Raw genomic sequence first — 26,194 nt, 5'->3', positions numbered from 1 at the left:
AACATTTAATTAATTGTCTCCTGCCTTAGTTGTGATTCATAAGAATTTAAGAGCGTTTTCGATGTTTTTTTTCTTCATATTTTAAAAATAAATTAAAAAATTCTTAATATGTATATATATTTTTTTATTTCATATTTGACTAGAATTCCGAAAAAAATACATATAAGGATACTCATATTTTTTTTAAATTTTATTCAATAAGAAAAGGAAAGCACGATTTTATTTTATATTTCTAAAAGCATACATTTATGGATTATAACATTATGGATTATAACATATATTATAAGTTATAACAACATACATTCATGGATTAAGGGATACGTGATGGTTCAGGGCATAAAGCGCTTACTATCCACAAAGGTTCCCGGGGTTCAAATCTCAGCGATGGCTGTTTGAATTTTGAACCTGACTTCACCGACCGTAGTGCTGATGTAATATATCCTCAGTGGTAGACTGATCAAAGTTTGGAGTCCCCTTGCTGCGAGGCGAACCGAGGGAGGTTTCCTTGGATTTCCTCTCCATGTCAAGCAAACGTGGGCTAGTTTCATCTAAAGCAAATCTCCACGAAAGCAAATTTCTCTCAATACTTGATCCAGGAGTTATCTGGATTGGGTTCAAAATTATAAGGCTATGGAGTTGAACATTGGTAGTCGTAAACTCAAAATTGGGTTTAAAGCTGTTTTGGGGTTTAAAATTGTAAAACTGCTTAACGACTGTTATAAAATAAAACATACAAATATATTAGAACTATAAATTTCAGTTATCTGCTCAAAAATTGTTATAGTCCAACTTCTAATGGATTTTTTTGACTGCATTGTCTAATGAATGTGTGGCCTTTGGAATTTCCCGAATTTATTAATGTTGATTTCAGGGGAAAATAATTAAAGACCTATGCTCTAAAATAGCCCCTAATGTTGAAATGCAAGTCATCTTTACATCTGCATTACTTCTACAATCGTTTAGGAAACAATTATTATATATTAGTATTATATATTGTATATTATATATTGTATATTATATATTGTATATTATATATTGTATATTATATATTGTATATTATATATTGTATATTATATATTGTATATTATATATTGTATATTATATATTGTATATTATATATTGTATATTATATATTGTATATTATATATTGTATATTATATATTAGTCAAAATCAAAATTTTTTATTATTTACAGTATCGATAACTTAAACAGTTGTGCTCTTTGTTCTTTAGAAGAAAAAGCCTTTTTTTTAACTCGAAGAACAAAAAATAAATTAAAAGAACACTTGTCGGCTGACAAATTATTTGAAAGCAATATTTTTTTTAAGTATTGAATGAGAAATTTCAAATTTTTGTTCTCCTTTTTTCAAAAAATAATGAAGATTTTCTTAACTTAAAAAAAATTACAGTTTTTACGATTTCCGGTAATAAAATTAATGTCATAATAAGTGCAATACGGATATTAGCTTCGTTTCGATTATTATCAGCTATTCATAAATGCAACTAATCCTATTATGTAAATTAAACTGTGGATAATCCTAACGCGACAAGCGATTTCGTGAATGTGACTCATTCCAAAACCTTATAATTATCTACCAAAACACTTCTAAGTAAGTGTTTTTAGTGTCAATATTCTACGCGACCTCAATCAATTTCCTATTATAAATAAATGAGCCTGATAAAAACTTTGGTATGGAAACAGCAGAAAAGTCCTGCCCTGTTTGTTCACTTTACTGATAAAAAATATATTTTATCAGTGAAGATATCCTTTATCAAAAAAGGTGACGGTCATTTTTAAGTTATCATAAGTCTTTTAGCAGTGTAGTGTACATAAAAGAATGTGAATTATGTATGGTACAAAATTCGTCACTATAAATTAATTTGAAGCAGTTATTTGCGGTTTTATTTATCAGCTAAATTGATAATTAATTAGAGAAATAAGACAATAAAACTATAAAAACACATATCGTATCATTTTTGGTGAATTACATTTTATGTAAGTTTAGGTAACTGTAAACAATTTGAACTGTGTTTTTAATACGTGAAGATAACTGGTTTCATACTAATATAATTAACTATAGATTTAAAACAAGAAAAAATATTAATGAAATTTAAACTATTATGATTAAAAAGATATTGTAATTTTCTCATTCCTAATATTTTTCAACGATTAAATAATATTTGCAACTATAACTTAAATATATATTTTATTTAACATTTTAGAACACTTTATATTTTAGAGTAAAACGTTTTTCATGAATTTCATAAAACACACTTCAGTTTGCCTTAATAAAGGTCAATTTGTAAGGTTTAATAATACATGTGTAAGGAGATATTAAATTCGATACATTTTAAAATCCATAGCTAATAATAGCAATTACAACCACATTTAAAAACACTTCCTTCATGATGAGTTTAATAACAACTTTGTTGATACCGTAAGCTATTTTCGTAATTAATCATAAAAGAACACTTAACAAGACAATACTTCAAAAGAGATAACGCATGCATGATTGCTTAAAATTTTCTAGAATAGTTCGGAGTCTTATAAAAGATAGAAATACATGTAATACGTTGCTTTTTTAAATAGCGGTCTAAATTATGTTAATATGGTAGCATATCTGGCCATTCTTTTATAGTAATATGGTTTAAAAGTTGTCACATTCTGGGTTGTATTGTTTGTTACTTACATAATCAAGCCCTATGACATCTTTAGGTCTTAAATCTCCCTCGTTCCTTTCGACATCGATAAAGCGAAATCCCCCTCTTCCTATTCTCATATCTTTAAACTAAAATATAAAATTCACAGAGTTATTCATTCTAAAAAAAAAGTTGTGGAATAATTTTTTTTATTTGGAAACGTCAATTAAATTATAATACTTACTTCACAGAGAAGAGAAATCCGAAAAAAATTATCGTAATGTATTTTAATAATACTTCTAGATAAAAAAAAACAACATATTTTTGGATATAAAACTAAATTAAACCATTCCTTAGATAAATTTTCCGTTTATATAGTAAAGGTTTATCTAAAATTCTGGTTTTTAAAATTAAAGTTCTTGTGATCACACAATCAATAAAAATAAAAAACTGAGGAGTAAATTGAACCAAATAAATGGTTTTTTTATCCCATGCTCTAAGATATCATGATAAAATTACTAAATTTTAACCCATTTACCAAATTTTAACAAATATTATAAAATGATATTTTACAGCTAATTTTTAAAATCAGGTTTATTACAAATATGCAACGCAAATCCGTATTTAATCATAAACAATTTCTAAACCACAATGAGTTTAAAACGTGCAGTTTTCAAAATCGTTTTAATAAGCGGTAAGCCATACTACACTGCAAATTTAATAATTAGTTAGAAATTAGTCTACCGTTTATTTGCATTCATATTGTCGTCTAACTTTTCAGGTGAGAATTAAATTTGAAAGAAACAGCCATTTTAATAAATAGAAGATTTAAAATTCTCGACAACGATTAATTTTTTAGCCATTTTTGAATTAAATGTAATTAATAAGTTTCATGGTGTGCAACTAATTAAAATCATTTTGTAATTTTTTAGTTTTAAAACCTTAAGGCTCCAAAAAAGAACAATTTCCTTAAGTTTTGGAATTTGCGAGAGTAAGTTCAAAATGTAGAGAAAACATGCAAATAAAACTTTTTAATTTACTTAATTTCCTTCCTTTCTCTCTTTTTTTTATTTATATATATATAATTATAGCATAATTATACAATGTCTTTTTTAAATTTATCTTAAATTTCAATGGAATTTAATAGTTTTTGCTGATTTGTATTATTGCAATTGCCATTTTTTCCCCTTATCTAGTGCAGAAGAATTATATCAACTACACCTAATAATAATAAAAAAATTAATTTCTTCTTCTTTCTCTGCATAGCTGACCTAAAATGAAAAGTGATTTATAAATGCATTCCCCCCTTACATCACCATATTCCATATGGTGTATGCAGTCGCCAGGTGAGCAATGATAAGAAATTTACTGCTTTGGTGGTCTGCAAGTCACATTATCAGTAGTTACTGATGATCCATCCCTAGGGCTAATGATAACCTCACTCAACAAATAATGTGAATTTGGGAATTTTGACTCAATATCCCTGATAACGATACCTGATAAGGATAACCAATAATGTCGGCTCTTATCATCTCTAAGATAACAGCATTAATAATAATAATAATATCAGGATTGAGAAAAAAGCCGATTAGTGAATGCGGATAATGATTTAAACAATTTAATACCTTTTGAAATAAAAGTTTCAAATCGGTGAAATTTCAGGATGTTTTAAAATCAGTTTGTCACGTGACTGATTTTCGCTGAATGAATATCGCTTGATCTGATTTTGTAGAAATGTTATTGTATTTGATATAACTAAGGCCTTGTAACGCATGATTTAATTATTATCAATTAATATACGAATTAAATGCAATCATGCGCTTTATTATTGTTATTAATATTATTAATTAATATATTTTAATTATTATTATGGAAATTTAAAGTATTTTGCGGGAAAACGTGATTAAAAACATTAATGAAAACAAAACCACACATTATAAAATTCTAGTCAGCTGTATCAAATGAAACATGTTACATGGGAGTTGTTTGAATTACTGAAATTGAAATTGTTAACATTTGCATAGAATAGGCATTAGCAGCGAGAAACCAATTGATTAATTACATTGAGGAATTTTTTTTAATTTCAGTTGCAAGAGATTTTTTAATAGATCGTTGATCTTTTCACGTCGTTGATTTCAACTCTGTTTCTCTCTTCAAGCTACAGTTTTTCTCTAGATGACATTGTTAGTCTATTATTTGTCGAAATTTGCAAGTGGCGACAAATTTGGCGACTTGTGACGAAATTTACGAGTGGCGACAAATTTTTGTGGGAGTTAGGGCACATCATCATAATTATAATTGCTCGATAATCCATGTCCGAAAACGTCATCGTACGCTGGTAAAGGTTCTTTCCTATTATAACCTGTTCAGGAGCACAAGGAGAAACATTTCATAATAGTGAAGCACCCCCTAGCGGCGTATGACCTAGCAAGGGTTTCTACAAAATTTTAAGCCTGATGATGTGTCCTTACTCCCCTAAAAGTTTGTCACAGCATTTATGCAACCCCTGTTATACATAACGTTTTTAAATGTTATACATTTCGACAAATACTTCAGTCGATGGCTTTTTGAATTGAGTTCGCTACCTTTATGCAATTAAATGCGTTTGTTTTATACAAGGTGTCCCAGGATTATTATTGGGGTGAGCTTTTAGGAGAAGTAGGGGTCATCACAATGTTTAAGATTTGCATAGTCGGTAACGTCTTCAGTAGGAACATTTTAAGATACCAATACAGGAGAACATCCATCCATTTCTTATAAAATCATTTTTATGGTCCTTCTTCCTTCGCCGCCAGGTGGTGTTTAAAAGGACTGGGCGTGATGGACCTGTTCCTTGGGGGCCACCAAGCTCTCCTGATTTAAGCAGTATGCATTTCTTTCTTTTGAGTGCTGTGTACGCAACACCTGTGGATTCCGAAATGGATCTGGTGGCAAGAATCGCCTGTGCTGTTGCGGATATCCATGTGTATTTGAAATAGCCCACAAATCCATGGCCCACCAGTATAACGCCGGTATCACTAGCAATGATGGAAACTTTGAACATTTTTGCACACATAATATCTTTTACCAATAAATATTTCAGATGATCTCAGTCTTGCGTCTCTTTGTTTATTGTACTTGTCTTACTACTTTCCCGTGATGTTTCCGATCATGGGTTGCTAGGCAATTCTGAATCCTTGGTGATTCCTCCTGTTCTTGGTGTTTCCCCTTAAAGTTTGTCTTTATATAATCCTGGGACATCTTGCTTGTTTTGATATATCCTAAACATTTCTAGAAAAAAATATATAATTTTTCCATAATTCAAAATATTTGTTACCTTTATAATGTGTGGAACATCGTCTTGTAGAAACTCGTGTCCATATTTAAAGTCTTCTTCAAAAATATTCTCTATCTCCTAGAATTATATATTTAGTACTTCAATTTTGTTAATTTTCTTATAAAATCATTTTTATCTAAAATTTGATTTCACATAATACCAAACTCGATTACCAAAGAAACATTAAATGAAAGTTAGTTTTATGTTTATTTAGTTTATGATATTTGTATAAAATCAAACAATATTAAACACTTACACATTTTAAATATGCCAATTCACTTTTTAAAATTTTACTAAATTGATAATACAATTTAACATTACTGATGTAAACTGTCAATTAATAATTCATTGTTAATCAATTAATAATATTTTGTTGTCTAAAATTATTAGTTGCAAATCCTTAACATTTAAGCAGTTTAAAAATTTAACAATAATTTTAATAAAAGTCATCATATATTTTGTTGATGATCAATAAGAGAGTAATAATGCAATGAAAAATAATAAAATTGCATCATTATAAAAAATAATAAATGAACTATAGAAATAAATGTCGGACATGGAATATCCGGATAATATACGAATCCATAATGGAGCCTTTAAAAGTTAAAGAGCCCTGTTTTCACTCAATTCGGAAAGTAAATTTTCGTAGCCCGAAGGCCATGTAATCTCCCTACGGGTACCGAATTCAATTTTTCAATTAAATGATGCCCAAGTAGAATGTGAAATTTATTTCTCCGTGTATTTTAGAGGTTTCCTACTTTTCCTGAAAATATCCGATTTCTGCTGTGAAATTAAGTTACTAGTTCACTTAAAATTTCATGATCGTTGTGCTAAATAAGGAGTTCATTAAAAAATAAATATATAATTTGAAATATTAAGTTCTTCCAAATAAAACGAAATTGCTTCAGAAATTGGTGTTGAACGAATCATTGGTTATTAGCATTTTAGCATTTGTTCGAAGTCTGAAAATGCATATAAAGTATTTCATAGATCGCGAACACAATCGCTTTTTTTTCTTCTTGGAACTGTTAACTGCTTTGCTCTACAAAAAATTTCGGATCCAATTACTGTAAAAAGCATCGACACTGAGGTTGCCGGTCATTTTTATCATAAAATCCAGTATTACGGGACATGGTACGAAACAAAAAAAAAAAACCTGATAAACAGTAATTTTTACAGTAACAATTAACGTAAAATCTTATAATCACTCTAATTAAATAATTATTAAACTGAAAATTACGGTATAATATTTTGCGGTAGAAATGGATTGTTCGGATGATGCGCCCAAAGTGCCGGTAATTTGTAATATTATACTAGTGTAATTTGATCCGGAATTTTTTACAATGTAGGACAAATTATGTAACAAAAACATTATTTTTTTCTTCGTCCTAATTATCCATTTCAGGAACTTCCTTAAAATTGATCCTTAGGAAAAAGTTCGTTTTTTCCATGCAACAATCAAGCCCTAATTACGGTTAACGTATCAACAGTTTTTCAGTTGTATCAAGTTAAGTGACTGAATAACGGAAATCTGTGTACTATTTTATTTTATTTTTAGCTTTAAGACTTTCGACTTCGTTTTAAGCTTTCTACTTTAAAAAAAATAAAAAAAAAAAAATAAAAAAAAACACTACTTTTTTCTTTAATTTTTTTTATATTTCATTTGTTTATTAATACTTTTTTTTATTAATTTACCAAGAAACTTCGTTGCGAAAGTAATAAATGTAACCAAAATTATTGACTTTCTTTTTATAAATTGCTTCACCGTATCTTTATTTTGCATGGATCTAAGAACCCCTAGAAGTTTTGAATTTGAACCCTAGGATCCCTTTTTACAAAATTCTATTTACAGGAACTAAATCACATGGGCTGTTAAAAAAATCAGAGATCTACTAACCAACACAGTATGAGACATTAAGTGTTCTATACCGAACCGAAATCAGAATAATCTGCTCGATTTCTGTGAACCATAAATGTTTTTTTTTTTTTATTTCTACTAATTGTCCGCCAAGATGTATACAGCACGTCCTTGAAGATTATGTGACAAAATTATCTTGAAGCAAGTGGCACGTTTTTCCTGCGCAAGTGGTTAAAATCAGGATCATTGACTAAGCACCCTTTGACGTTGATGGAACACAGGTGTCCCTTTTGCATACTTTTTTTCTAATGCTCTATTTGCAAGTAAAAATATATTTTGATATTTTTTTGTTATAAAAAACACCCTAATAGTTTCTAAAAATCTGTTAGATTCTCGGAATTATATTTATTCTAACATATAAAATCCGAAAAAAGTAGTCCGAAATTTTTTTTTTCATTCATATTTAAAAGTTTATTAATTTTGCAAATTAAAAAAGTTTCAATAATGAATTATTGTTTCTCTTAGATCTAACTTATTGCAAATAAGTGCAAATTTGAAAAATTATCGTTTGGAAGTGGAAAATTATCTTAAATCTGCCTTATCTTAATTCTTATCATAATCTTATTTTAATCTGTTTGGAAAATTTATCTTCGTAAAAAGGGACACCGATGTCCGATGCTGTATTTCATAACAAAAAAAATAATAATAAAATACTAAATATAATATTTTTCGCTTATTTTGACCAAATTTCTATAAAATAATGAAAAAATTATTAAAAATACGTTAAATTAAAATTTTGCATCAAATGGTTGGAATTGGAAAGGGGAAGGGTAAAAGGTATTTGCCTTTAAATGTACGTATATCTGTTAAAAATAATTTATATAATCTAAAATAAATTGTTCTATTTAAATTGAAATTTTAGACTCTAAAAAAAATCTTCTTACTTCTAGCCTTTCCTCAATTTTTCGATCGCAATCAGAATTATTTCTTTTCACGCCATAAAATCGATATCCTCCTTGTCCAACGATACGTTCCTTAAAAAAAAGTATATAAAAAAAAAGTCTAAAATTTTTCAAAATCAGAATTACTTATTCTTACAATATAAAATCGTTAGCCACTTTTGCCAACTCTAAATAAGTTCCGATAGTTAAGAGTGTATAGAGGTAACTACAAAAACCTATTTTGTCATGCAATAAAAAAAATCAACGTAAAGAGACAAAAAAAATTTAAAATTGAGATTTTTATATACAAGTGGCATTTTTATACAGTAAGCAAAATAAATTTTTTTAAAAGAAAATAAACTTTGTTTTATCAATTTTTTTAAATTCTATTTTGGCGTTTATAGCTGTAACAAGGGAAAAAAATATTTGCCAAGCTTATTTTTCGAAATTTATCGTATAGTACTTGCGTTTTTTTTGGCAGTGGAGTCATTTTTAATTTCATTTGTCTCTTAACGACAATTTGTGAATCTAGTTTAGTGGATCAGCAATTTGTAAAGCTAGTTTAGTGGATCAACAATTTGCATATCTAGTATAGTGGATCAACAATTTATAAATCTGGAAAGGTGGATAAACAATTTGTAAATCTAGTTTTGTGGATGAAGAATTTGTAAATCTAGTATAGTGGATCAATAATTTTTAAATTCTGTTCAAATCAAAAATTTATAAATCTAGTAATATGCGTGCATGTACTTTGCTATTACAGCACTTTGCTTTAATCAACTAAAAAAAAAAATAGTCTTTGCTTTTGCCAATGGTCGGAAAGTAGCGTACTAGGAGCATCAAGTCACCACTTTTTTTCGCACTTCGTAGTGCGTAGTGTGCAACTTTTTTAAAAAAAAGTTGCGCAGTAAGTGATGTGATTCCAAACAAACAGTTTTTGGTAGCGATTCCTGGCAACTACTTATAAAGTTAGTTTAGTAAAGAAACAAGGTTCAAACGCAACTGGTTTTTCAAATCTAATTGGTACAAATCTCCAAGGGTTCATTAATGGACTCAATGAGAATGCCCCTATGACTGAGTTTTAATAAAAATTACTAATTTAGAATTAAGTATTACTAATATTTAAACTAGCTATTATGAATAATAGCTAATTTATCCCTTTGGCCACACCTTCACACACGCATGTACAGTGCGCCAAAAAAAAAAACGGACCACCCTGAATAACTTTTGATCTAATGCTTGGATCTTCACCTTCGAGGACTTAGTCTTTATGGTTCAAGGGGATGACCCCGAATATGCTAATAAATTAGTACGGATGATATTTTAAATTACGGAATCAAGCACAAAAATTTACTCCCAAAATATAGAGAGTAGCCACATTTTGGAAAATATGATCCCCATAGTTCGGTCGGAACAACAATCCAAAATTTGAACCCCTTAATGTTAATTTTACTTTTTCCGTATTTTGCCATATCTCAAGAACCTTTTAAGTGATTCGAAATTTTTTTACACACAATTATAAAATTCGTTTATTCATTCTATACAAAAAATAAGTTTTAGTAAATATTTCTTATTCTTTATTATTTAATTAAATGACAGTCAAAAAACACTTTGAATTCTAAAGTATATAATTTTAAAGTATGCATGGAAAAAGGCAAAATTTGCGCGAAATCGGCTGTATAGTTCCTGAGAAATCTATTTTAAAATATACGATTTTTTTAAAAATTACATTTCTAAGGAACTATTCAACCGATTTCGCTCAAATTCGGTATGTTGCCTTTAAATTGCGTAGTTTTTCCAATCACTGATTGTTGTTTTTCCAATGATTGTATATAAAGAGGAAAATAATTAAAACAAATAACACTGTTTATTGTTATTTTTATATACCGATGTTTCCCTATTACACTAGCATGTTATTCTTATTATTATTTTATGCCAAACCTAATTACATCACAAATTGCGATGTATCGTATTTCGTTTTTATAATGCAATACTGTACAATTTATTTTGTTTCTCATCTTCCGTTCCGCTAACGTTCTATTTTTAATCTGACGTATAGAACTCGATTAAAATAAAAAATTTGAGAGATTTTAATCAACTTTCATTCAAACCCATTCTACGTAAAGAAATAAAAATAAACATACTCAAAACATTCAAATGAGTACTGTAAAAAAAGAAATTTTGTTCCATAAACATAAACCACATCCAATTTACAGATTTGTCTGACATATAAATCAAGTTGGAATTTATTTAAACACTCTCGAAATTTTATTTCAGCGAGAAAAGCATGTTTATAAAAGCAATCTTTGAAATGTATGATCAATTAGCTAACAAGCTGAGGTCTTTTTCAGAAGGATATTTTCGATCTCCATATCAAAGCGTTCGAAAATGGTTGAGGCACACAGATCAAAAATGCAGCCATCGATTACGCCTCGATTGTCGCCAACTATTCAATTGATCATGAATAACTTAGCGGCTTTTTCTTTTATCTCAATTGTTGACTGCTTAATGAAAGCTTGTCACGCTTAAAGATTACTCATTCTACCATGAGGCGAGTGAGTCTACTGACTTTTATTTTTTCCAACCTGTATGGACTTGCACACGCGAAGTATTCATTTGTATTCGCTGGAGTGGTGAGTTAGTTCTTCAAGGCACTGTGCTTTGTGCATAAGTTTTTGTGTCGCACGATTGGTGTAACTAAATGTTGATTCACGGGAAATATTTTAATTTGACCTACTGTTGTCAAATACGAATTTATTGGATTTCTTTTTCTGGGAAGGGAATTTTACATAGAGGAAAAAAATGCTCTCATTTCTGGTGTTGGACATTATTTATTCCTGATTTGCTCCAGTTTCTGTAATCATTCGTCCTTGAGTATTGAAAAATTGAGGTAGACGTTTAATAAAAAGCTCTTCGTAAAATCTAATAAAAATATTAATAAAAGAATTGTTCATGCTGTTGTCTCCTTAGGTTTCATTAAAGTTTAGGAAAGCTCAACATTCGTTTCTTCTATATATAACACATATTAAAAGTAAAATAAACTAAAAATTTGAAAGCTAAGTTTTTCAAGTTGACTAAAAGGAAAATAATATTATTTTTGTGATTTTTAAAACATAATAAGGTGTATTTTCGAAAGACTTGATAAAAATATATTGCTGTAGTGATGTGAACTACGTTATCTAACAAAAATAAAATTATTTTCGCCTTCTAAGTATACCTAAGTATATCCTTCTAAGTATAAACTAAGTACTTTTAAAATTCTTATTTCATCTCACAATATTTTTCTTCCTTTTGGTTTTATGTTTGTTAGTCATTTCACGTTGAAAAGTGGTTGACATAACATTTCAATCGGCGATATATTTTGCTTACACCAACTGTAACTTGTTTCGATATCAAACATTGAGTACTATTTGAAATGTAAGTACTCTAACTGGTACGAAAGTGATCGAAATTTCTATTTATGAATAATTTTATCTGTCAATACTCCAATTAATAACACTCTATTAGCAATAATCTATCTATTGCAAGATTTCACCTTCAAAGACACAGTTAAAAACAAACGTAGTAGAAAGTTAATTTCCACAATTTACCCGACTTACAGACTATTGCAACTAAATATGTCATTTAAAAACTGTCTGTAAATGCCTTCATTCAATTTAAAATGTATATGATACTTTGATACTAACACTATGCAGTATTACAATATTACGTAGCATTATATTGCAGTACTACAACGAAAGTTTCTATAGTTTTTATTTCTTCCATTTTTTTTATTCTAAAATCAAAATGGTTAAAGTATAAAAGATCTTCACTTACACATTTTCCTGATTATTTTAAAGAAATATTTAGAAATTAGTTTGCAAGTTCTATTACTCTTGAAAACTATTTCTTTAAAATAGTTTGTAACCATGCATAGCTTGGTTCTGGATTTGGATTCGTAAACAATATAAATAAAATTTTAGCCAGAATATTTTATTTTTAGTAGATTATTTTCTTTAACTTTGCTTTAACCCTTGCCTACAAACCACTTCCTCTTCTTTGTTTGTCAGAAAGAAAACTGTTTGTTTTTAGAATCTTTAACTTAGTTTCTTCTATTGAAATTATAGTTTAGATTCTGAGGCGTTCTACGCTGTATGCTCCTCGAAGTAGCTCAACAAGTCAGATTTGTATAGCCTTGTCTAGTGACTAATTTATTCAGAAACTTACATCTTAAAATAAGAATAACAACTCAAATGTTTGGGCAAATCATTCAATGAATAACCCACTACTTTATTTGTTTTCCTTATAAAACAAAAATACAAAGAATTGATGTTGTTTTTTGGTTTCAAATTTTATACTGCAATATTTTAAAATTGGTGTAAAACTTATTTGACAGCTCAATAAACGTTTCTCGATTACTCATAAAACACTTATGAAGGAAATGCTCATGGAACATTTTACTGTTAGAAATCAGTAAAAAATAGCTGCCAAACTTTGTACAACAGACAAGTCATCGTAGCACTGAAATTTGTAGTTAGAAAATTGTTTTGTATTTATCTAATTTCATTATTCAAAATTAGATAATTTATTAAAGAGAAGAATAGATCATTATTGAGGCAACTGATTCAACAGACATATTTTGATCATAAAAATTTTAAATCGTTTTCTAATTCATAATTGGATACTTGTAAAAGACGTCATCGTTGGTAAATCATAACATTGGTCGCTTCAGAAGCCAATCAAGTTCGACACACACTCGTTATGTCGTTACAGGTATCCAATTAAATCTAATTTAAAACACATGGTTAGGCAAAATCATTTCACTTATCGAGTTGCAGTTATTCAATTTAAACTTTTGTGTTTAAATTGAATATAATACATCAGTAAACATTTTTTGCTTGAATAATGAAGTATTTTACAACAATAGGGTGCAAGTTTTTCAATATTTTAAGGTGAATTTGTACGCATTTCTGATTTCAAGCAAAACTTCTTTGTTCCCCTTTACGTGAAAAATACTTTAAACAATTATATGTTAATTTTACAAAATATCATCTCGTTTATCTTATTCCATAGCATATTGCATATTACATTAAGAATACCTTACCTTAAAGAAAATAAAAAGGGACTTATCTTACTCGAGTGTTAAAAGGTATATCTCCTTCAACTTGATGAAATTCTGGTCCATACTCAAATTGCCAGCCAGTTGAATCCGCAAGAATATCATCATCGGGCTATTGAATAATCGTTTACAGAACTTAATTCATTATATATAATAATATTAACTGAAAAGTATTTTTTCATAATAAAATGTAAAGCAAATACCACTAGTTTTCTTTTAAATTCACGGCCTTGTCTATGTAGACCTCTGGGAACGTTCACCTTGCTCACTAAATAGTATCTATTGTCATAATCAATCTTTAAAAAAAAATTTTTATTCGTCAATATAGAAGAAATGGAAAAATGATATAAACCTAAAGCAATAATCATAATGACATTTGACAACTGTTGAACTAAGAGACATGTCAATAAACTGAAGAAATAGGTTTTAAAATGTACAAAAGCCTTGAGGAACTGTTTCTGTATCATGTTCTGATTGAAAGTAGTAATTTATTTGATTAGGCGCTATTTTTATAAGCCATTCCCTCCTTTTAAGTACCATATCTGTAAAAACGTCAGAAAAAACTTTTAAAACAATTCTCCCTTTAACAACTTTAGATATAATTTCTTTGAGTGTGCTTTTTCAGCTCTGAAGTTAGTCTTTTTTTTTTTAAGTCTTCATCCTATCAAACCTTGTACCTCACAGAAAAATTTTCAGGTTTGAAATCATGGAAAAGTTTGTGTGCGGAGTCCACAGAGTATGAAGGTTGTTTCAACTCCATACTGTCATGCTAAAAGAAAACCGCATGCCACGTAATGTAAGCCTCTGGCATTATTATTGCATAAAATAATACTGCACCCATGCCTATTAAAAGTAAGATCTTGATCTGCGTGCAAATCAGTTATTCCATCAGGATTGCTCTTAAAAAATTCTCATCTCACTTCGATAAAAAATGAACAAATAAAACATTTATTGATTTTTGCACACAATGCCAGAACTCAGATTCCTTTGCCTACGAAGTTGCTTGTGACCCATCATTAGGTCACAAAGATTAATCATTCCTTTTACTTTTTGGACATAAGATTGAACACCCACAGATTTTATTTTCCTAAACTGAAAATTATTGCTTGGAGATAAAATTTAAGGATGTCGAGGACTTTATAAAAAATCGTTGCGTCAGAATTCAGAACTAATTCAGTTAAAAAATTAAATTTGTTTCTGATACGTTTAAGAAGTGCACAACGACAAATGGAGACTAGCTCAAAACATAATAAATGGACATTTATTGTACAGTGCGCAACATTGAAAACGGACCACCCTGAATAGCTTTTGATCTAATGATTGAATCTTCACGTTTTCAGACTTAATCTTTAAAGATTCGAGGAGGTGACCTCAAATAAGCTGACAAATTACTGCAGATGATATTTTAAGTTACGAAATCAGACACAAAAACGGCGAATCGGATTTTTGAGCCAAAAGATATAGGGGGGTAGCCGCAACCTGGGAAATATGGTCCCGATAGTTTGATCAGGAGAACGGTCCAAATTTTTTGGACCCTGTAATGTTAATTTTACTTTTTGAGGCACTTAACGATATTCCAAGAAATTTTTAAGTGAATTAAAAAAGTTTTGCACACAATAATAAAACTCGCTTATCTAAAGATAATTCAATGCAAAATATAACTTTTGGTAAGCATTTATTATTTTTTATTGTTTAATTTAATAAAAGTCAAAAAGAAAAAAATTTTGTTGTAAGGCTTGCCATTTTTTACACCATTTTAAAGGGAATAGTTTTACATGGCAAAATACAAAATTTGAGTGAAATCAGTCGAATAGTTTCTGAGAAATTGAATTTCAAAAGAGTTGTATTTTAAAAATTTGATTTCTCATGAACTATTTAACCGATTTTGCTCAGATTTTGCCATGTAAATTTACATTTATAAAAATGGTGTAGAAAATTAAATACCTCACTATTCAAAAAATGTTCTACGTTATTAATTAAAATAATAAATATTTACTAAAAGTTTTATTTTGCATGGACTTACCATTGGATAAGAAAACTTTATAACTGTTGTGCAAAATATTTTCAATTCACCTGAAGAGTTTTGGGGAGAATGCAAAAAGTAAAATTAATATTAAGGAGTCTTAACTTTGCAACGCTCAACTGATCAAACTTCTAGGACCCTTTTCTCAGATTGGGAGTAACCCCTTTATTTTTGGGAGCCAAAAATCCAAATTCGCAGAAAAAAAAGGTATGTTTATTCGGAGAAAGTGCGTTTTTGTGTCTGATTTTCCTAATTTAAAATATCGTTTGCGCTAATTATTTAGCATACTTGAGGTCACCCCCTCGAACCATTTAGATTAATTACTATAACGTGATGATCCGATAGTTAGTATCAAAAGTAATTTAAGGTGGTCCGTTTTTTACTATATTTTGCGCACTGCATTAATATCGTTTCCTGATTTCTTAGAACAGTCTTAGAAATTAATAGATACGCTCTCTCAATTTAGGATGTAGTTTTCAATTATAAGATTGTATAAATATAGTATGCTGGTGCTATTAAATAAGGTTTTATTCCCAGAAAATACTTGATTGAGGAAATTTTTTAAGATTGTATGAAGTAAATATCAATAAAAATTGCAATATTTCTGAATTTAAAATAGAAAAAAACAGTCTAAAATTGAACAATGCTGAAACTAATCAATCGATGCCCGTAATGCTCAATATAGCGCTAAATCCAACCGTTTAATGGTAGTTATGTTAATTAATTGATGTTAATTAACTTATTTATTATTAACTTACTTTAATTATGTTAATTAACTTAATAACTATGTTAATTAACTTATTAATTATGTTAATTGACTTAATAATTATGTTAATTAACTTAATAATCATGTCAACTAACTTATTGATTAAGTTAATTAACTTAATAACAAAGTTGATTACCTTGTTAATAAACTTATTAATTATGTTAATTAACTTATTATTTATGTTAATTAACTTATTTTAATTTATTTAAATAAGTTTATTATGTAAAAAGATAGATATCACGTCAGTTATTTTTACTTACATCCCAATGGAAGGGTCTTCCGTAGACGTATCGGTGCAAGCCTTGAGGCTTCACACACTTGCTTCGAACATAATTCTTGTTGGTGTAGTCAACCTGACAAAGTATTTGAAATAAATGCAAATTGCTAAAAATATTTAATCACAATTTTACGTTGCTGTGAAATATCGAAATTATAAAGGGTCTGCTTGAGGCAAACTCACTAAATCAAAATAACCATAATAAGGAGGAAATTAGGTGACCGTAACCTAAGTAATGACATTTTTGTTGATGTACCATAAATTTCTTCATGATAAATATATAATAAAATCTGTTTCGTTTTTAAATAATAGCAATTCAATAGACATGAACTTTTGAGGGCAAATTACTCTTTTTTTCCCAAGCATTTTAATCATGCAGTTACCGGTAAAAAAGGCTGAACTCTTAAGTTTATTCCGTATGATATGACTTTTTCAAATTTCCTTTGTGCAAAAATGACTGTATTTATAAAATAAAATTTTATAATGCAATCATTGTGCAATTTCTGCGTCAACAGTCGAAACTAGTGGCAACTTAAAAATAACTGGACACACTAAACGAAAGTTCACTGGAACAAATGATTCGGCCACTGTAGTCCAGCCTCTTGGCCTCCCATATCTCCCGATCTGTCCCACCGAGTTCATCCTAGGACATTTAAAAGGTGCCGTTTTCGAAGCTCTCAACAAATCGCCACAGGACATTAACACCAGAATCGGCGTCGTAGCTCTTATAAGGTCCGGAATTTTACAACTATTATGTGATTTACTTCGAGACCGATTCTCCATCTTCACTTCGAAAGTGCCGACCTCGCGTTATATGGTAAAAAATTGTACGTTTTGGCAAGTTCAAACCCTCCATACAGTTTTGTAAAACCGTCTGTAAAGTTTTTTAATGTTGGTAAAACCGTCTAACTGAGTGGACGTTTTGAGCCCAAGTAATAAGCTGAAATCTTGCAGATATGGATATATCAACATGTAAATTCATATTTGTTATTAAATAATTGTCTTTTTAAATCTGATGTCGTATGTGAGTTGATGTTTTGAGCGATTAAAAACTCCTCTTAACCCATGATACTACTTGGTGACTTACTGATTAGGTATTGAGTTTGAACATGCCATTTCTTAGTGAACCGCTCGGGAAACGAACCCAAGCAGTCCGCATGGCGGACGAGTATTCTACCACTGAACCAAATGTGGATGCTAATTTTAAAGTCTGTCTTTGTAAATATAAACATAATTACCTCCCACTTATCCACTGGGTAATAAAATCCAGTCTTGGACAATCTACTCTTACTTCTAGAAGGCAGACTATCTTCATCGTAAGGATACCTTTTTCCTCTTTCTGCCCTGCCCCTCCTATCTTTTTCTACCTTCGGTGAAATATGAAACTTGGAATCTGATTTTCGCGAATGACGCGAGCCGGAATGTAAATCTGTAGCACTTCTTGATTCTCTGATAACAGTCCTAGTCCATTCTGTTTGAGGATCTGATTGAACATCGTGCTTTTCACTGGTACTCCATCTCCTCGTCGGCGATTCTTCTTTCGATGTCCTTTGGCCCACTTGGGAAATCCGTTTACCATCTTTACCTTTGAAGTTTATTGTGGCAGTCGTTGTCCATTTCTTCTCATCGTCTGAACTTTCGCGTTTAGAATATTCTCGCCTTCCCACAGGGGAATCCTCGTGGCTGGAAAATTCTGGCTGTCTCGTTCTTGACTCCTCTCGTTTAGAATAGTCTGGACGTCCCGATCGCGAGTCCTTCCGTTTATAATGGTCTGATCGTCCCATTCGTGATTTTTCATGATCTTCTTCGTCCGTTTTTACTTCAGAAGCTGAGGAGCGTCTTTTGTAAACAACCTTAAATGAGAAATTTTCAAACTCTTAGTCGTTGAAGAAAAAGGAATCGCTAAATTGGGGAAACAGTGAATAATGTCTCACCTTGGATTTAGTTTCTTCATAGATATCTTCGTCGTAATCTTCATTTTCCATCTGAAAATGATTCAAAACAGTATAAAGAAATTAGTAAATGTACTGAAATTGAGATACTTCGTATAAACTGACTTGAGATTGACTACGTATAAAAATACTTATTTCCCAGAAATAGGTCAAAAAATAAATACAGACAAATAATATTAATAGAAGCAAATACATTTCATGGAATTCAAAAAAAAAAAAAACATAAATAAATAAAACACCGCTGTTGAATCACAACTGGATAAAATATAAAAACTGCCAGGCCAATTTTATGAAAACGCAATAGAACGTTTTTGGGATATATTTTCTCCGAATAACGTATCACACATAAATTTCCTGTGAGCTTTACGCATGTATGTCCTTAAAACTGAAATCTTTAAGACTTGGTCGTAGAATTTTATACGATTTTATGTATGGAATTCTAATATGAAAATGCTGCCTTAACATAACCACACATGACGCCTTTCTCCTATTTGGGATACATTTCGCATGGAATTAAACACATTAAAAGGAATGACGAAAAGAATATTTTTTTTTATGAACTGTTACACAGGTATTCCTTAACCATTGCAATTTATAAATATTTTAAAACTCTTGCCAAAAAATATATATAGTGGGGGAAACGTAAAGTGATATATTATTATTTTTACCATTATTATCTAAGTCTCTTTAAATTTCAATTTCCTCAACTGCAAGCAAGAATGTAAGCAAACAATACAGTAATTCAGCTTGACAGGAACGAAAAATCATAATGAAGAGCGTAAATTTCTCTTTCATTATTTATTTACTTATTATTTTATGTAATAATAAGTATAATAAATATTTATCATTTTTTATAAAATACAAATTTTATATTTATTATTATTTATAATATTATATATAGTAATATTTATAATATTATATATAGTAATATTTATAATATTATATATAGTAATATTTATAAAATTATATATATAGATTTTTTATAATATTACATATAGAAATATTTATAATATGATATATAGTAATATTTATTATAAATATTCCAACAAAATTTACAGTTTCAAATCAGAGTTTTCTTTTCCAGCATTTTTCCTCTGTTTTATTTCTATCAAATTCCTAATTCTAGATGTTTGTTCAACCAAAAGCAACATAAAAGAATAGTTAAGAATTTTGAATTTTATCGACCACGCACTATAAAAAAAATTATCAGAGCGCGCCCGCGGCTGAAAAAATTTTAGGAGTTGACAAAAAAATAAATTCTTATTCATTTCTTTTCTTCGTTTTTAAAGTTTGTTGACCCAACACTTCTGAACAACATGTTATTTTAAACAAAAAACGAAATCGTTCATTGTCGTAAAATAACAAAAATTTGGAATATGGTTAATTTAAGAATGATATACGGTTCAACTATTCAGCTCAAATCTCACATACATTGAAAAACGGTTATTGTTATTTCGAGTAAATAAACATTCTTATCATTGCGAGTACGACACCAGATTACATATCGCATAAACAGCACAGAATTTGAAATTAGGAGTTAAGTGAAAATATATTTATAGGATTTTCCTTTTATATCAGAGCTTATAGCAGAAAATTGATTTCGTTTAATAAATTTCTTTTTGTATTCTGCTTTCTTTTGTGGCAGTTATTAAAAATTATGAAGGAAACTAATTTTTTTTATAAATATAATAATTGTTTAGATGAATATTTAATGGATAAAAGGCAAAAAAGATAAGGAGAAAATATATTATTATAGAGTTTATTATTTTTTTTATACTGTGATAAAATTTCGGAAATACTTTCCAAGGTATTTTAGTTTTCTGGAAGGTTGCTTCACATACATTATAAAAAGAAGAAACTTAATTTTTAGGTCCTGAAAAAATATAAATATTTAGTTTAGTATGATATTAGTTAGCATTTGCGACTCTTAAATAAAAATAATGCTTCAGAAAAAATAAAACACCTTTTAAAAATAAAGAGAAGCAAATTTTTTTTTAAATTTCATTTTAAAGTTAAATTAATCAAATAACTATGTTTTAAAAAACATTATTAAATTTTTTTTTCCAAATTAAGTTAAGAGTTTTTGCTCATGACTAAAAAAAGATAATTTTACAAAAAAATTAAAGTTAAATAATTAAGTATTATTTAATAATTAAGTATTATTAACGAATACAATAGTTGTATAAAAAGTATTAAATTTTTACACCAGCTTAATTAATGTTATTTCAAATGAAAAAAATCTAAAATTTCTACCCAAATTTTATGAATATTAAGAAGATAAAAAAACTTAAAATTACTACTTCTTGAATTTTTTTTTTTAAACAATTTTATTGACATATTTTTGAGACTAAGTGGATTTTAATTTTTGACCTTCAAAATCTGTTGCTAAAATCTGGAAAATGTAAATATAATAACATAATTATAATTTTAATATAATATAAATATTGTACCATAATTATAATTTTAATATAATATAAATATTATATCATAATTATAATTTTAATATAATATAAATATTATGTAACTTTTACTTTGATCTCCTAATTCTTAATTTTATTTTTTGTGTAGTTCATAATTTGAATTTTATTTGCATGCATAAACTGAAAATGAATGAGTTGGAATGTGATAATCATTTAAGTAAAATGAATTATTTATTTAGAAAATAATTAATAAATTAAAATTTTATAAATTATTCTGAAAAATTGAATCAATGGACGAAAAGTGACATTTTTTTATCGTGCCGTTTTAACAGTACTAGTCTTAAAATTGAATTTTAGGTTAGACCAGGGGTCGCCAAACTTTTTTGATCATCGACCCCTATATAATTTTTCGAAATCTCCATCGACCCCCACAAAAGTAATTTTCTGTTAATTAAAATAAAACTCTATTAGATACTGTGTTTATACATTTATTTTATGATTTTAAACATTTATTAAAGTGATAGTACATTGTGTAACAATAGTTTTATGAAAAATATATTAACATTGAAATTTAAATACCTTATTATTAAATAATAAGTAATTATGCATAAGTAGATATAATAAGTAAAGTAACTAAAGATTTACTGCTTCTTGATCAATGAGATGGGTGAGCCTGGTGTTTTTTTGCAAGGTTCGCTATACTGGGTTCAAAGTTGGTCAATTTTGTAATTTTCGTAGAAAAATACAAAGTGTGCTATAGTTTTGTCGAGGGCTGTACTAATTCATATTATTAATGCTTACCTTCTTTTTTGTGCATTGATAATTAAAACTGATATCTAAACTAAGCGAATGGTTTTATCGAAACAATAACTAATTATCCAAAACTATAAAAGTTTTAATAATGACACTGCAAATATTCAACACAGTTTGCAAAGATAGCTGAAAGTGCGTATGATATTTGCATTTGTAACGTCAATGCTCGTCACACGTGACATTCGGACAAGCGCACATATGATATGACTTATAAACTGCGCTGAGTTTGTGCCACTGCGCGGTGGTACGTAAATACTTGTTTTACCCCAATAAATATACGTTTATTAATTTATATTTTATAAAGAAACTGATATTGAGTCAATTATAAAAAAAAATTCTCAAGTTTTACATACTTAATTAGGTATGTGTGATTTGCGTATTGAGAACTGTTTTTTTTTTTTTTTTGAACCCACAATCGACCCCATTCGCCCCCCTGTCTTAGATCGACCCCCGCGTTTGTTAAATAGACCCCTGGGGTCTATATAGACCACTTTGGCGACCTCTGGGTTAGACAGTTGAATTTGCAGGCTTAAAGTGCCATCCAGTCTAGTTCATAATTTAAATTTTATTGCATGTATAAACTGCAAATGAATGAGCTGGAATATGATTATCGTTTAAATAAAAATGAATAAGGATGAAAATAAACGTTGGTAATAATTATCGGATCAATACTAAACAACTAATAGAAAATAAATTGGATGTAAATTTTATTACAGGTAACTGATAACGTTGTCCTAACTCACGAAATCCCTGTGACCTCTCCACGGAACCTAAAGGTTCCACGGAACCCCATGTTGGGACCACTGGTTTGGAAATATCTTCCTAAAGCAAAGCACACAATTTCAATCGTAGCTTTTCAAAGAAAGAAGTAAAAGAACAAGAAGAAAAAGAACAGAAAAAAGCGTGAAATACCTAAAAAGTGTTATTTTTATTCGCTATACATTTTTTTAGGTTTATTTTCTTCTTTATTTCCATTTCGTTGAATTGAGTGGCTTCAGTACTGATGTTAAACCGGAAGAAAATTATAGCTCACTCATCTGAAACGCCGGAGTCACTTTATCAGAGGATCGGAACTATCTTAGAATCAAAAAGTGTTCTTAAGAGCCTTTTTTTGTCTTTTTGTTTTAAACGAAAAGAGAAAAAAAATAGTTTGTTATGAATGACTTCCTCAGAAAAAGGTTAAAAAAAAATTAGAGAAAGCAGAACTAAAACGTGAAAATAAAACCTTGAGGAAATTAAATGAGTTTAAAGAGATTATTCGCGCTTGAAAATAGTATACATTAACCCTTTAACGGAGAATATTTATTAAAAATATTTTTCATACTTTTTACATTATTTTGTATTAATTTAGGTCAGAATAAGTGAAGGTAAAATGTTCTGCATTAAAGGTAAAATGTTCCTAACGCAGGTCGCTTCCAAACGATAATTTTTCAAATCTGATCTAATTATTTAGATCCAAGAGAAACAATTATTAATCACCGAAATTTTTAATTTTTCAAAATCAATTATTGATAATTTTTTAAACATGAATGAAAAGAAAAAGGTTTAAACTATTTTTTTTTTTTTTTGGATTTTATATTTTAGTACAAATATAAGACACCGGTGTCATATCTGTGTGTGTCAAAGGGTTAAGTAAAAATATAAAACCGTAAATTATCATAAATACCTTGTTTCTTTTTTTTTTTATCAGTTCGTGAATAAAAAGATTGAAACTTTTTTTATTAAAAGATTGAAAATTGAATTAATTTTTTTTCTACGCTTAAGTAAAATAATTCAATATAATTCATTCACAAACCAAGAAAAACAAGGATTACCGTATATTTTTATTACGATCCAGATAGTCTATGAGGAAAAAAAACATAATTTTTCTTTTTACACTTCAATAAAAATTCAATAATTTGTGCATACATTTGATAAACTAAACAAAAAAAAAGCATTACTGCATTATTTATTATGATCCAGATTAAACCGATAAAAAATTACGACAAAAGTTTAGATTTTTGCCGCATAATATCTTACGTCATTTATAAATCCATTATAAAAGGAAAAAAAAAAAAAAAGAAAAACTACTAAAAGGAGAAATAAACTTAAATTTGTCTTCGCTTTCGATCACATTTTAAAGAAAGAAACGTTAAGATTTTTCTTTCTGAAAGAACAATATTGAACATTCATCATTTTTTCAATCTTTTTGATTTATTATGTATACTATAATACTTTTACTTTTAAAAATTAATAAAATATTTTCTATCAAATTTAAGAGCAGCAAAAATATCTTGCTTTTTTGTTTTTAATATCAAAATAGATACCACTTGGTTTAAATTTTATCTATAAATGTGTTTGAGCTGTGGTGGCTCAGGGGATAGAACGATTGCCTTCAAATGAGGTGGCTCGTGTTCAAATCGAAGCTGTGACTGGTCGATACGAATTCCGCACCCGGCTCGCACCGATCACATTGCTGACTTAAAATATTCTCAGTGGCTGTCGGATTATGGGTTAGAGTCCTCTTGCCGTCAGGCAAAACTGCGGGAGGTTTTCATCTCCATTTAACGCAAATGCAAGTAAGTCCCATCAACAATTCCTCGACGACGGCAAATTTCCTCCAATTTTTGATTAAGGAGTTCTCTTGTCTTCTGGATTGGGTTTAAAATTACAAGGCTACGGAATTGAACGTTGGTAGTCGTAAAGTCAAAATTGGGTGTGCTGATCAACGACGGTTATAAAATGAAATTAAATCAAGATAAGTTCACGTTATTTGAATTAAGTTTTAAAAAGCAGACGAATATTTCTTATTTATTCTTTTTGTACTCGAATATATTTTATCAAAGAATAACTACCAATTAGTTTTCGTAAGAAATTGCGAGAAAGTATTGAAAAACAGTGAAGTCATTTCCACCCGCTGTTTATTTCCATTGAATCAAACAAATAAAAAAAAAGTAAAAGCAGAAATATTTATTTTGTGTAAGATAAATTTCTTGATTAGTTGCTTAAAATAATTTAAAGTCGAGCATGAAAGTACACAGGGAATATTAATATTTCTTCTGAGAAAGTAAATCTTAATAACGACATTTGTCTAAAAATAACATTCGTAAAGCGTGTTAACTTTTATGTTATTGTAATGTATTGATTTTTGCAATTTGTAGAAGTAAATAGGTCATTGAATTACATCCAATAGTCGATGGTTTTGTAGTTAAAACAAAGCTTCTGGATCCAGCAATATAGGTTTTATTGAATAGTGATTTTAAAAGACTAAAAAGAAGAAATGAATTTTATTATAGTCCAATCTAAAACGGAAAATGGCGAGTGCTTCATTTTCGAAAAACAATGAAGGATTTTTGGCAGCGATGGGTAATTATATTACGAAAATGATGCGTCTTCCGTTTTTTGTCTGATGTCTGACAAAAATAAATTAATTTCACGTTTTTAGAATAAGTTGGAATGTGATCAAAATTTCAATCGGTCATAAATTGGCACTAAATTTTTCAGACGTAGAGCTCCAGTTGGCGATATAAATTCTATTTGTTGCAGTTAAGAAAGTTTTGAAACTCAACTTGTCAACCTAAACGAAGCTGGTGTTAAAATTTAAACATTCTAATTTGTCGGAATTTTCATGGCGATAAATTCCATTTGGCACTAAACTGAAGATAAATTTAGCTCGTAACGGTCAGAAAACGATTGAAACTTGCATTTTCAACAGGCACGGAGCTCTAGTAAAGATTTGAGTATTTTAGTTAGATGAAATTTGGTCGTACTTTCATTTGCTCGCAAAATTCCATACTCACATACACAAATCCAAGTTAATAAAAACGTAGTTTAAACTCAAAATATTTTAATGCCATATCAAACTATTCATCTACAAAATTATACAACTTTTACTAAATCTTGGAGAGAGTATACAAATACTCATTTGTTTACAGTTCTTGCCTCGCTTTAATCCGTTAGCAAAATAATAAATTCTGAATTAATAATTTATTTTTTAATCTGCAAATTTAAATTGTAACTTAAATTTGAAACTATTTAAAAACATTTTAGTTAAAATCCAGAAAACTTTAAGTTTTGATAATTGTTAAATTTAAAAAAAAAAAAAACTAGTA

The 26,194-nt window shown here is 28.8% G+C and overlaps 1 protein-coding gene across 1 annotated transcript in view; it reads right to left on the bottom strand.

Moving 5' to 3' along the window:
• LOC107456450 (uncharacterized) overlaps positions 1–26,194 on the bottom strand; it is a 54,991-nt gene that overhangs the window by 28,525 nt on the left and 272 nt on the right. The window contains exons 2-9 of the mRNA XM_043047026.3: positions 18,853–18,903; positions 18,157–18,771; positions 16,902–16,994; positions 14,056–14,148; positions 13,869–13,964; positions 8,758–8,847; positions 5,956–6,033; positions 2,690–2,788 (exon numbers count right to left, since the gene is read on the bottom strand). Coding sequence (XP_042902960.2) covers positions 2,690–2,788; positions 5,956–6,033; positions 8,758–8,847; positions 13,869–13,964; positions 14,056–14,148; positions 16,902–16,994; positions 18,157–18,771; positions 18,853–18,903 — 1,215 coding nt within the window. The remainder of the gene's footprint in view (positions 1–2,689; positions 2,789–5,955; positions 6,034–8,757; positions 8,848–13,868; positions 13,965–14,055; positions 14,149–16,901; positions 16,995–18,156; positions 18,772–18,852; positions 18,904–26,194) is intronic.

The sequence above is a fragment of the Parasteatoda tepidariorum genome, chromosome 4 (assembly GCF_982258835.1).
Source record: "Parasteatoda tepidariorum strain Cologne lab strain chromosome 4, Ptep-v5.0, whole genome shotgun sequence".
NCBI classification, from domain to species: domain Eukaryota; kingdom Metazoa; phylum Arthropoda; class Arachnida; order Araneae; family Theridiidae; genus Parasteatoda; species Parasteatoda tepidariorum.
The sequence above is the reverse complement of the archived record's forward strand: the minus strand, read 5'-3'. Positions and strand labels throughout refer to the sequence as shown.